This window comes from Capsicum annuum, chromosome 1 (assembly GCF_002878395.1).
Source record: "Capsicum annuum cultivar UCD-10X-F1 chromosome 1, UCD10Xv1.1, whole genome shotgun sequence".
NCBI lineage: Eukaryota > Viridiplantae > Streptophyta > Magnoliopsida > Solanales > Solanaceae > Capsicum > Capsicum annuum.
In genome coordinates, this window is record NC_061111.1 from 12,926,686 (window position 1) to 12,940,419 (window position 13,734).

Here is a 13,734-nt window from a genome sequence, read left to right on the forward strand (position 1 = left end):
TAAAACACAAAGTCAGCAGCTTATAAATCTGATAACTAGAACCAGAAAAGAAACACAAACAAGGCAATTACGGAATGAGAAAGGATTGGTTGATCCTTCAAATGTTTATGGAGAGCAATAAGAAACATGCCTTACGTGAAGAAACATATCGAACCACTTACAGCAACAATTTCACATACACCCTATTTATCAAAGATCAAACACCTAGGAAATGTTTAATAGAGAGAATTAACAGTGAGAATTATGTACCCTCTATATCTTACAACGAATTACAACACGACAACTATGAGCTAAGTTGCTCGGACTCTTCAAAAATGTCTACAGATATGTGTCACAAAAATAGTGTATTTTTGAAGGATCCGACACGGGTGCGGCAACATTTTTGGAGAGTCCGAGCAACTTAGACTATGAGTATCCTGAGAGAGAAAAACAATAGAAAAGAATTCTGAAAGCAGATTGAGGACTAAGAAAATAAAGGTTAAGTAAGAGAGCAGACCACGTAATATCCTTAGATAATGCGGTACATTTCCATTAAAATGTTTATCTTTTTCATTGGTGAATACATCTAAAGAGTCCGACCAGAAAATATGACTGAGTTCCGTCATGACATTAATAGCTTCATATCTCTTTTTTTTAAAGAAAGGTAACATTAATAGCTTCATATCTCATATACATATCAAAAAGTTAGACGCTGAGACCTTAAACTGCTAGAGATTATTAGTTTAATAAGATGTATTAAATTCAAAATATAACCCTGACAAAGGGATATTTTAGAGATTCCACATCAACATCAAAGGCCCTGCAGGAATGCAGTATACATGCCCAAATCATTATGCCATAAAGGATCATACAGCCTGCAAAACTGAACTGGTCAATGAAGATGACAACCGACGTTGACTTGGACCCCCCAGCCTGCCTCGGATGGAGCCAGAAAAATCTCCACCCTCCTCCATGTGTTTTGACCAAAAAATGCTGCACGACATTCCAGCATATGAGACAAGTGCATCCTGTAGGCAGGCAATTCAGGATTTCAGACAACTACAACAACATACCCAGTGCATTCCCACAAAGAGGGGTCTGGAGAGGATAAAGTGTACGCAGTCCATACCACTACCTCACGGTAAAGTGTACATAGTTCAGGATTTCAGAGAAACTCCAAAAGCTATAAATGGAATAACAGATGAGATTCCTGGTAACTAACCAATATAGAGAAAAATAATTTAGAGAACACCACAAAAATGGTCGAGCTTTCCATCATTGAGTATTGGCCAACTTTGTCAGAAATTCCAAGGCTGGTCTTTGAGCTTCCTGTTTTCAAGCAGCCAACCAATCTCCCTTGGAGTACTTGTAACTCATGGATGAAGCTCAAAAGAAGGATGAGAAATTTTACTGGTACCCACTCCAAGTTGTTGCTACGATCACACACATTAGAACCGTGATCTTGAATAAACTGTACAAGTTGCTACAAGTATTACAAGCCTGTAACTGGGACTAATAACTTTTAACATAATTCAAAGGTCAAATACTTTCAAAAAAAATAAAAAAGTCAAGCAAAAATACAATGTACACATCAAGCAGGCACCCACGCTAACTTGGCAAAATTAGAGAAATACATCACAGGATCAAATCTTATTTACTTGGTCATCCCTAAGTGTGTCTCAAACACAAACACTTAACAACAACTGATATAATGTTATGGTGAAAGAGAAGAAACCTGTTTAGGACGCAGCTAGCTAAGGTGAAAGAGCAGCCTAGAATGAAAGAAGACGAGAAAAAATTAGAAATGTAATATCCTTAACCAAAGCCCAACTCCCAATTTTCCTCGCTCAACTGTTTGTTTACCCACCATCCCAATTCTTTTCCTAAAAGGATAAAGACAAGGCAAGTAAGTGAACACAACATTTAGCAAGCAATGAAATGAAAATATGTTATTAGCGATCTACCGTTACTCAGATTTACAATCCTATAACAGCTTGGACCATAAACTAACGAAGAACAGAACACAATTGAAATAAAAGATCTATATAGAGATACTAACAAATTGGAATTAAAGCTTAGTCATGTATTGGTACACTAATACAGGTTAAGTGTTTCACAAGATTCCTTTAGTTATAGAGTATTGCGATATCAGTGGTGAAGACAAAGTGAACCTCCAGAATTAGAGAGAAAAGCCAATGTGTATTAAAAAACAAATTATAGAGTATTGCGATGACACTAGTCCAAAAGAAGCAGAACGACATTGATGATTAACACAACCAAACCCAACTAATTTGCAATTGAGGCTTAATTGTTGTTGTGTTCTTTTCTTGGATGAAGTAAGAATATTGTTAACAAAAGAACATTAACTAGCCCATATACAAAAAACATACCAAACAGTATAAAATCTTACAAAATACATGATTTTCTACAAAAGCCACGCAATCATCTATACAAAAAGTAACTTCATGGGTGCACCAAAAAGGAATAAGGAAAAAGAGGCTATTTGTCAAATGTATGACATCTTGTTGTGTGTTTCAAATAAACCGCCAAAATAGTGCAAAGAATCGTAAATTATTGCGGAGGGCATTGCCAGGTCATTGTTTCTAAGAAGCAAAAGGGAAAGCAAACCTTGGATATTGGATTCAAGTCCTCCTTTTCCTTGATAACAAGAAAAAGCACCCTCGTCCATCTTTTTGCTTCAGCTTCCCAAGAATCCAAATCTTCGTCATCATAGCTAACAAAACTATCAATTGCATGAAAGGAACTAATCAACTTTCTTTGGTAACCAATGAGAGATTCCAAAAGCTTGAGATTTGTTTGTAGAGAGTCAGATGTAGAAGGTTTCTCCACGCTCATCCCAAGCCATTCTTGTACTTTTAATCTCAAAGAACCTAATATTGGCAGAAGAAAAGAATCCTTTTTATCAATATATGCATTTGGAAAGAAGTTTTTTAAAAAAAAAAATCAATATCTGCAAATAGATGAACCAAAGATAAGCTCGAGAAAGGTAAGGTAAGGTAAGGCTTGGCCTCCATTGCTTGTACTTCTCCATTTGGGTTATATTCATAGATAAAAGGTCAATTGGGGCAATACCTCAGTGACATTAGCTTTAAAAGATGAACCAAACATATTCACAAAAAGAAACAGCACGCTAAAAGGATGTGAGTGCACGCTGACCTACCTCCATTATCAGTAATTTCTCGCGGCAAGCTTGAAATGAAAAGTAAAAGGGTTTCAATAGGAACATCAATAGGAATCACCACAGAAGCAGCAGCAGCTAGAATATTCTCACAAACTGGAAGAAACAAGATGGTTTACCATGATTGTGAATTCAAATACTGATAATGAAATTTTCAATACTACCAAAAATGTATTATGTACCTTGGTGCCGATAAGACGGATTAAAATGTTGTTTACTGCTTTCAATAATATATCGGAAAGTGTCAAGCAAGTCTACTTGATCGCTGATGTAAGAATCCTTATCTTGCAAAATGACTGGTGATACATCACTGCATTGTCCAATACCACAAGCCGCTGAAGAAATGCACTTTGTAAGACACATTAATCCAGCTCGTCCAAAAGACTGCCTCTTAGCAACGACAGCCAAACTTTTCAGAAAAGCAACCCCATTCCTGTCATCAAATGGAGCTATAACTAATAATTGCCTTAACCAAACCAGTTCAACGATGGCTTTCCTAAAAAGAATCAGGTTGAAGTCTATGTAGCTTGGTACTGTAGATTTAGAAGAGATACGAAGCGGCCATTGATTCAAAAAAGAAACATAACCTTTCAATATTCAAGACTAGTCAGTTTGTGTATAGTGAAGACCCACAGGCAAAAAAGCAAAAATAAGATGCTTAATCCCACGGCACTTTTTATTAAGTATATGGGTTATACAAGCATTTGCCATTGAAAACAGATGAGGAAATTCATCTTTTAGAGAAGTATCACCACGCCGAACTTCAAGACAAAACCTGAAAAGTCTCTTTTCCTACTGAGTAACCTACAGATATTTTTATATCAGGAAAGATGAAAGAGAATGAACCCTATGTGAACCAAGTAGCCTAAAGATTTTGCAAACTGACTGAACTCTTTTATCCCCTTTATAGTCTCTTTCATAAGTAATCCCATAAGTTTGGACCACCTCATCAAGACACCATCCAAGGAAACTTTCCTACACTTCCATTACTTCCTTGCACAAAGTGTTCTCGTCCAACTCATATGGGATTATAGTTAACTGCCATACACGCAATCCCTTTAATAAGATGGTGATTCTCTTCCAACTCATAAATAGCATTCTATCACCACTAGATCCATCTCAAAAAAAATTATGGGATATTAATCCGTATTATCCTTATACTTGAAGTGAAAAACTTATCAATATGTGAATAGCATACCTTTCATCCAGAAAACTACTGTATCGGGAAAAAAATTGGCCAGCAGCTTCAATTGTCCAGGTAGAGTAAACCCCTCTTACACCTAGAAACATATGCACAAATAAAAGAATCAGTACAATCATGATAACATGTATTCCAGCAGTGTGTGTGAGAGGCTATAGAATGTTGCTAAATCTTCGTTTAAGATAATTAAATTCATTAATTATTCCAGCACCAAGAGAGATACAAAAGAAACAGAGATCTTTCTCCTTTTTTTCTCAAGGAGCTTAGGAAGTCCATCATTGTGTCAAGTATGAATTACATCTATAAAATTACATTAATCCCTACATTGATCTTGCATTGATCTTCTTCACCGGAAGTTACGCTTCAACTCATTGATTAGTTTCCATCTAAGTTGGTCATGGATTCGGGTTTTGGACTCTTGGTATCTGCTTTTTAGTTGTGACTTTGGATGGCTTGGGATTGGGCTGTCATTTTCGGTTTATTGAAACTTCAATAGCTTACTGAATGGTTATGGTATACCAAGAACAGACGTGAAAAGGCATAAAAAGCGCAAATGATCTCCTACTTAACGCGCAAAGTGCAGATGAAGACAAAAAATGAACGAGAAAAAAAACAAAAACATACATATGAGACCATCAGTTAAAGGTCCAACTTGTATATGCTTCTTGACATTTAGTGGCATGGACCATTTTAGACCAAAGAGAGCAAAAACATGTCCCAAAAATCTGTAGCAACTGAACAACAACATACCCAGTGTATTCCCACATAGTGGGGTCTGGGGAGGGTAATGTGTACGCAGTCTACCTTAGATGAAGTAGAGAGGCTGTTTTCGATAGACTCCCGGCTCAGGATAGATAACAGTGAAGTGTGCAGTGAAGAAAAAGATGACTGATACTTTCTCATGCAGCCTGGTACATATAACACCTATTGAACAGGTGAAAACTTCTTTTGATGAGGTAAGTCCTGATTGAGTGAGACATGCCTCTTTTAAGATGGTAAAAAGGGCAGCTCGGTGCACTAAAGCTACCGCAATGCGCGGTGTCCGGGGAAGGTCCAAATGAAATATGAATCAAGTGCAACTCATCCCCATCAGCCGCTTGTAAAACGCCACTTTAGCAACAAAGGAAAATATGGACCACATAGACCTACATGTGCTATAAGTGATACAGAGATAAACGTACCAAAATCTTTGTTGTGAACGGGATCATTCAATCCTTCCACAAGTGAACCAGTTACAAAATTTTGCGGAACCAACTTTGCATAGTTGCATTTTGTCCACTCTGTACTCAGAAATGACTGCATGACCAAGCACCGAACTGCAATAGGAAAACGAGAAGGAATAAAAGATGCAGAATAATATTAAAGGCAAATCCTGGCGCAATCTATCAGAGAACTGTTCTCTACCAGAATATATATCTATGGTATTTTATTCCCTCTACCTTGAGGATTATCATGACAAAAACCACGTTCCCACAATACAGCTAACCACTCAAAAATTTCTTCTGAACTGTCCATCCAAGTATGGAACACATTCCCATTGATAGTTTTTACTGAATTCTCTGGCGATAAAGAGGAATGAAGCAACAAGGTCATCTGCAGGGAAATTTAATCATACGGTAGAGCGTCTGTTAGTATGTGGTAATGATGGTACATCCCATATGATTGGAATCAATGGACTTCAGCAGCAAATCAAACCACACATAATGCATAAAAGTCGAAAAGAAAATGGTCTGGGATAGAAATGCACATAAGATTGTCCACTGACCTATAATCAGATCCCCTAAATCACAAACTTTTTACTTTCTTGGTTTGAGTTTTTAAAATCTTAACACTCCAGTCAAGAAAAGTACTTAATATTAATTCCTCTATTTCTAATATTTAATAAAGCATCCTGACATGAGGGTTCAGGAAATTCCTTCATCTCAGTATACAAAGTAGAACTGCTAACTGCTTTTTGATAACCAACATTCTAGTCAAGCAAAGCACCTAAAATTAATTCCTTTATTTCTAACCTATGTTGCACAGACTCTTCAAAAATGTCAGCGGATGCGTGTCAGATTCGCCAAAAGTAGTGTATTTTTGGAGAATCCGACATGGGTGCGGCATCAAAAGTGAAGAGTCCGCGCAACTTAGTTTCTAACCAATAAATTAATAAAGAATCGTAACATGAGGGTTCAGGGAAATCCCTTCATCACTGGTATCGCATGCAAAGTACATTGCTAATTGGTTTTTGATAACCAATAGATGTTTCACAGCAATGCAAAGAGAATGTGAAAGTATTTGACATCATATGATCAAACCTGGTGATTCCATGCGGCTTCGACCAAGTGAGTGCCATACTCTTCGAGCATTTCATAAAGAAGGAAAAATGCCTCCCATTTCTGGTAGCAACTGGAGAGGAAATCACTTTCCTTGTAAATTATCCCAACCCCCAGGGACATAGCTTCCTCCTCAGCCCACCTTTCCCTTTTAGTCATACCACGACGGACTAAACTTCTCTCGTCTATGGTTTTACCAATGGTTTGATACTGGGTTTTCTCGTCTAGATTTATGGTTCTCTTCAATATAAATAATGATTGCTTCCTCACTGAGCTCTCTTTATCAACCTAAGAAGATTACAGATATTATTAGATAATAGAAGAATAAGATATTTGTAGCAAGCGCAACTATCAAACAACGGAAACACATTATAGTAGGCAAACAACATACCAACCCTTTTTTCATTTCATCCCAGAATTGTTTCTCAGCTCTCAAATCAAAGATTTCTGTGGTTCTACTCATATGGAATTCATCAGTATAAGTAAAGAAAGACATGTACAGAGAAAGTATAGCATACGCATCTCTTCTCTCCAGGGGCCCCAAATAAAACAATGTCTTGCAACTCTTCCATAGTTTCTCTAAAATATTTTTCCTAAAACAACAATTAAACTAGTGGCATAAGTCCAGAATTCAGACACTTATACGTCAACCAGTAATCATCATTTCATGTCAATGCAAAAGCAAGAGAATTTTACCGAGAAAGTATATAGTTCTGTCCATTAATTGATACTTCAAAAGCAGAATGAGAATCAAGTGCTCTGAATATGGAGGGAAGGAAAAAAGTAATTGCAGAAGATCGATGATCCAAGCTTTGTGGAAGCATTTTAATTGTAATATTGCACAGATCCCAGAGTAACTTTGCAGAAAATTTATCAGCGCAGCATCCATCAAAATCCAATTCAGATACTGATCTCACTGTATGTAAACTTAGCTGAGAAGCATCTAGTATCAATGTTAAAATATGACAAGAAACAGGCAACGGCAAATAGTTAGGATTGCATTGCACAATATCGTCATGTAGTGTGCACTGTGGCCCCAAATGCCGGCCTACTGAATTTTTAGAAGTCGGGCACAATTTATAAGCATCCAACTCTTCGCTTTGAATCTCGCCCATAGATAGTCCAACCAATCTTAACAAAAATGGGATAATGGTTACTTCAACAACCCCCCAACTGTTTGTATCAGCGACAACACCGAAAGTCATACCTGCAACCTAAGTCCATCGGCATGTTTAGAAGGAGAACATCAGAACCAAAATTTAGGCCCAAAAAAAAACATAACATCACATATAATATGAAGTCCACAGAGTTTTGAAACTATATCCTAATTCAATTTAAAGAACATGTTTACCTTGTTGAATAATTCACGATCGTTGGAATGAACCAGCTTCATTAGGGGGAGAAATATTTTCCAAATCAATAACTGCATATATCTAGTATCAGCTCCTGCAGTAAAGGTCTAAAAGGTATAAAGCCAGAAAAAACATTTCGGGCCAACTGAAAAGAACACAACAAAAGATATCTCGCTAATACTAATATTTCCAAGCCGCACGGACCACAATGGTTAAAATATTTGGAGGAACGACTATGATCCTCAGATAGGCAAGCTCCATAATGATGTGACATAAATGCAAAACCAGAAGCAAATCCTAAAACTTCTGTATGAAAAGCCGCAGAGAACTTTTTAAATAATTTTATTTTGATACGCATTATGTTTTGTATGTAAGTGACATAAATGCAGCAGTATTTAAAGTGGTTAATTTATGACCACTCAATCAAGGTGAATTACCATTTTCTTCTTCATTGCAGGATTACCACCATGAAACTATGGTAGGATATGTTTAAGTGATTTTGCACTCCTTGGGCAATGCCAAAACTGTTAACGTTCAGTTGGAAGACCGGGAGAAGGAGGAAAAGACGAAGGGCTTGGAACATGGTTTCTCTTGTGTTAATGTGGGTAGTTTGGAGAGAGAGAAATAGGAGAACCTTTGAAGGAGTAGAATCAAGTTTCTCTCAGTTGAGGAGTAGTCTTCACTACCTTATTTCTTTTGGTGAAAACGGAACGTACCTTGTTGTATAGATGATCACGCAGAGTATGTAGAGAATCATATTTTGTAGAATTTTTACCTCTTGGAATATCCCATATATACGGCCAGCTTGGCCATGTTATGAATAAAAATACCTTCACTTTATTTTTTGAAAAAAGAAAGTGAATTACCAAGCTTAACTAAGGACCCTTACTGCCCATCCCACTAAGTTCACTACTATCTAGCACTTGAAGTTTGCCAATCGTAAGCTTCTTGAGCTTGTGTCTAACCCATTAACTATTTCCTATATTCTAATGGATTGAGTTGAAGGGTTCAAGCCAAAGTCTGACAAGGAACAATTTGAAACAACGACACCTATATTATTTTATATAAGAAACCAAAATTTATACAAAATAGAGTCATTCATTTTAATCGGGAAAAGGAAAAATGAAATGAAATGTCGAAGTACCTGTTCAATTATAATTGCCTACATGACCTTTTTCTTTGTTTTCTTTTATATACGTGCCTTCTAGTTTATTTTTTTTTTCATTTCTTAAATCTTATATCGAAAGAAATTTATCTTTCATGCTCTAACTAGAAACAACCATAATTCAACTTTTGAATAGGGGCACATTAACGAGATATCGGGGTCAGAATAGAATTATTAAGAGTGGGTAAATAATTGTTGAATCATGGCAATTTCTTACTTAAAGGAAGTGAATATGATGAATAAGTCTGATGCGAAACAAAATCCAGGAATGTGACTGACCTAACTTCTTCAAAAGGTGACAGATTGCACTAACAAACGAAACAATACAATTGCGCTGCTCAAAATCCAACTCTTTGCTACCACCTATCATACCCTAAACCAAAAGCACCAAACACCAAAGATTATTCCACAATCAAAGTATTTTTAACTCCAGATCCCACATCACTGTGACTATAGTACATAGAAAAAGAACGAGAAAATAATATCAAAACTTCAAGTCTCAATGATCAAAGACAACAATAACGCATATTCAGAACAATGATAAAGGAGTCATTTCCAAGAAAATGGGAAATGTGAATATGATTCCAGTGAAGAAGAAAGATTTATATATCTCTAACGAAGCATATAGATATGTGAATCTTTCCGCATCACTGAGAACAGATTCAATACCCTTTTTCTATTTTTCCTTTTTGATAGACAAATAATGTTTTAAACAAAAAAATTATCAAAAAACTATTTCTTATTTGCTTTACATACTTGGTTTTTGATATGTTTTACTAGACCCACATGCGAGATTACACTAGGTATGTTGTTATTTCTGTATTTCTTTTATCTTTTTTTTTTTTTGAGGATGGTAACAATTAGACAATATATTCACAGGTGCACTATATCCAAAAAATGTAGTTCCCGTTCAAAAGTATTACAAACTACCACTTCCTTCTTTCATCGCTATTTCTTACAAGTAATCGAGGACATCAAAAATATCTTCTGATTGCACCAAACACCAAAGATTATCTCCTCCTTTTCAGTTGCATTGTCATCACTATTCCAGGAGCTCAAAATACCTCTGATGCTACCTGGTTTCATCCAACTTCTCTTCCCCAGACAGATAAACATTCTCCATAACTGATCTGTCCACTTGCAATGTAAGAAGAGATGGTTTATTGTCTCCCCTTGTTCCCCACAAAGAAAGCATCTTGCGCACAGCTGGAAGCCCCTTTTGTTAAAGTTATCGTGTGTCAGTACAGCTTCTTTAGCCAATAACCAAGTGAAACAGTTCACTTTGTATGGAATTCTGGTCTTCCAGATCATTTTCCTTGGCCAATTCTCCTCTCTGTAGCTTTAACTGTTCAGTTACTTGTATGCTGAACTAATAGAAAAAATTCCAGACCCCTCTTCTTTCCAAAACATGGTATCCCTTTCTTCATTCAAACTACGGAAAGATGCCATTGTATTGTAGAAATCTGCTACTCTACCGACTTCCCAATCATTCAAATGTCTTCAAAAGTTTACATTCCAACCTTGCCCATTCCACATCTCAGCTATTGTGGCCTGTTGTTGCAAACATAAGCTTAATAATCTGGATATTGCTGCTTCAAGGTGCTTGACCTATCCCGGTACCATTCCAGAAAGAAACTTTCTGCCCATTGCCTACCTTGAAGGAAATCTTTACTTTCATCACTGGCCATAGGTTCCTTGACCTATCCCGGTATCATTCCAGAAAAGAAACTTTCTGCCCATTGCCTACCTTGAAGGAAAACTTTGCTTTCATCACTGGCCATAGGTTCCTGATAGCTCTCCAGCTCTCCACACTGTGCAACTACATGGTACAGTTACCATATTAGTTACCCAGTTATCCTCCATCCCATATTTAGCAGTAATCACATTCTTCCATAACATATTCTGTTGTCCCATCATGAGACTCTGATTCTGCAACCTTATATTTCTCATTCCCAACCCACCTGCCTTTCTTCCCACAGTCAGTTCCTCCCATTTCACTAAGTGGAATTTGTCCTTGTCTTCAGTACCTTGCCAGAAAAAATTTCTTCTGATTCCATCAATTCTCTTGATCACGCTAGCAGGCATTGGATAAATTTACATCATATAAGCTGGCAATGAATCCAATACACTATTTGCCAAAGTCAATCTTCCTCCCCTAGATAGGTATTGGCTTTTCCAATTTGTTCACTTCTTCTCACATTTTTCTATAACTCCATTACAAATTCCTAGGGATTTGCTGTTTGCTCCCAATGGCATGCCAAGATAAGTTGTTCGAAGTTCCCCCACTGTACCTCCAAGCTTAGTTGCCAAATTATCCGGTCCCAACACCTCATTTATGAGATAAATGAAACTCTTACTCCAATTGATGTGGAGCCCAGATACTGCCTCAAGGACTATGAAGATGACCCTTAAAATCAAAACATTCCCTTCCACAGCCTCACAGAAAATCAGTGTGTCATCTGCATACTGCAAATGAGTGATTTCCAAGTTCTTGTATTTCCAGCCTGAAAACCCCTAATCCATCCGTTTTTTTGGGCTGTCTGCAACATGCTACTCATTCCCTTCATTGCCTAGATAAATAGAAATGGGGAGAGGGGGTCACCCTGCCTTAGCCCCCTCTGGGAGGAGAAAAAACCTGCCTAAAGCTTTCAAATAGCTTTGAGCACTTGAAGGAGCAGTCAGAAGAAGAGGTGCGACGTGGTGGGGAGCTTTCTCAGCTGAATGAAATTGTGATGATTGCGGGAAAGACAGGCCGTGCAGAAGAGGGAGATGCTTCCATAGTTGCAGAGGAAGTTATCCCTCTGAAAATTCATATACCAGTGGAAGAAACTCAGAGCACCAACACTTCAGAACGGATACAACAGAATATTATGAGATTAAGCAGAGAACACGGAGTCGATTTCAAAGGGTGCAAAGAAACTGCAAAAGTGCTATTTATGAAGATAGATGATGATAATTGATAATAATATAATAATAATAAGCAAGATAACAGAGAGAAGATTGGTGTGTTTCTTAAAAAAACAATCAGAAGGGGGTTGATGAAATGGAGCAACCGATCTCGTTTGTGATAAGAATGTGTCACCGATACTTAAAGTTCAGTTCTATAGAGTGGTTGCAAGACCGGCTATGTTCTACGGGGTGGAGTATTGGTCATTCAAGAACACGTTATGCGCTGTGTTGAGATGAGGATGCTTTGATGGATGTGTGAACATACTAGGAGCGACAAGATTAGGAATGATGATATATAGAGCAAGGTGAGAGTAGCCTCGGTGGTGGAAACGTAATACAGAGATGGTTCAGGCATGTGAAGAGAAGGGGCGCAGATGGACCGATGGGGAGGTGCGAGAGATTTGCATCTAGTGGTGATAGATTTGAGGAGAGGTAGAGGTAGGCCGACAAAGAATTTGAGAGATGTGATTAGACAGGACATGACTTATCTTCAGCTCACCGATGACATGACCCTATATACGACAACATGGTCGTCAAAGAATAGGATAGACGATTAGTAAGTCATCGAGCCTTCTCACTCTTCCCAGTGGTAGAGTAGGTCTTAATCTAGGCACCTATTTGTTCCTTTACCAGTATTATTAGTAGTAGTAGTAGTATTGTGCTAGCATTATCTTATTCTTGATTCTACCGCCATTGTTATTTCTTCTACTTTGGTTGTCTTTACTATGTTAGTCAATACCATCATTCTTTAATATTTTCATCATAGCATTTTACTCTTGCATTTCTTTTAAACTATTTTGAAAAATGATTTTTTTGAGCCAAAGGAACAGTCTCTCTAGGGATAAGGTATACGTACACCTCACCCTCTCCAAACCCCACTAGTGGAACTATAGTGGGCATGTTCTTGTTATTATTATAGTTATTCCACCTAATGGTTTAAACCAAAAATAGCTAGTGAATGTATAATACATGTATAATCCTAGTGTGTGTGTATATATATATACATACAACAATAACATTCCTAGTGAAATCCCACAAGTGAGGTCTAGGGAGGATAGAGTGTACGTAGACCTTAGAGAGGCTGTTTCTGGATAGTGTATATATCTACACAGATTAGAAAAAAGTAAACAGTGAAACCAGCTGGCTATTTGTGCAAAAATCCCAACTTTCATTCTACAATTTCTGTTTTCAGCTCAGTTTATACCAGATTTCTTTTCAGAACAGACTAAAAATGAAATAGTATCACATAAAACAGGAAGAACCCTATAACAAATATTCCTTCCTAGCCAACTACAAACTACTCCCTCCGTCCCGTTTTATGTGGCATCCTTCGACTTGACACGCTGTTTAAGAAAAAATAAAAAGGAAGACATAAATTTGTGTGGTTGTAAATCGTTTTATTAAGGTACAAAGGGAATTTTTTAAGTTAAATTGCTACTAAACTGTACTAACCTGACATTCTAGTGTAGTAAAAAAAGCGTTATACCTTGCTGAAACTGGGGAACTCGTCAAAGAGAGTGGAGAAAATTGATGAAGGAGAAGAGTCTGTTGAAGCTAATATACAGTCGAGC

At 37.2% G+C, this 13,734-nt stretch overlaps 1 protein-coding gene across 1 annotated transcript in view; it reads right to left on the reverse strand.

Annotated features, from left to right (window-relative positions):
• The window catches only part of LOC107868516, a gene marked incomplete at its 5' end in the record, with an annotated part of 37,001 nt that extends 23,267 nt beyond the window's left edge, over positions 1–13,734 (reverse strand). Inside the window, 14 exon segments of the mRNA XM_016715222.2 lie at positions 852–1,007; positions 1,202–1,450; positions 2,608–2,870; positions 3,161–3,274; positions 3,361–3,611; positions 4,377–4,458; positions 5,561–5,695; positions 5,819–5,972; positions 6,680–6,985; positions 7,089–7,290; positions 7,394–7,911; positions 8,049–8,143; positions 9,494–9,587; positions 13,650–13,734. Of these exon segments, the coding sequence (XP_016570708.1) occupies positions 852–1,007; positions 1,202–1,450; positions 2,608–2,870; positions 3,161–3,274; positions 3,361–3,611; positions 4,377–4,458; positions 5,561–5,695; positions 5,819–5,972; positions 6,680–6,985; positions 7,089–7,290; positions 7,394–7,911; positions 8,049–8,143; positions 9,494–9,587; positions 13,650–13,734 (2,704 nt within the window).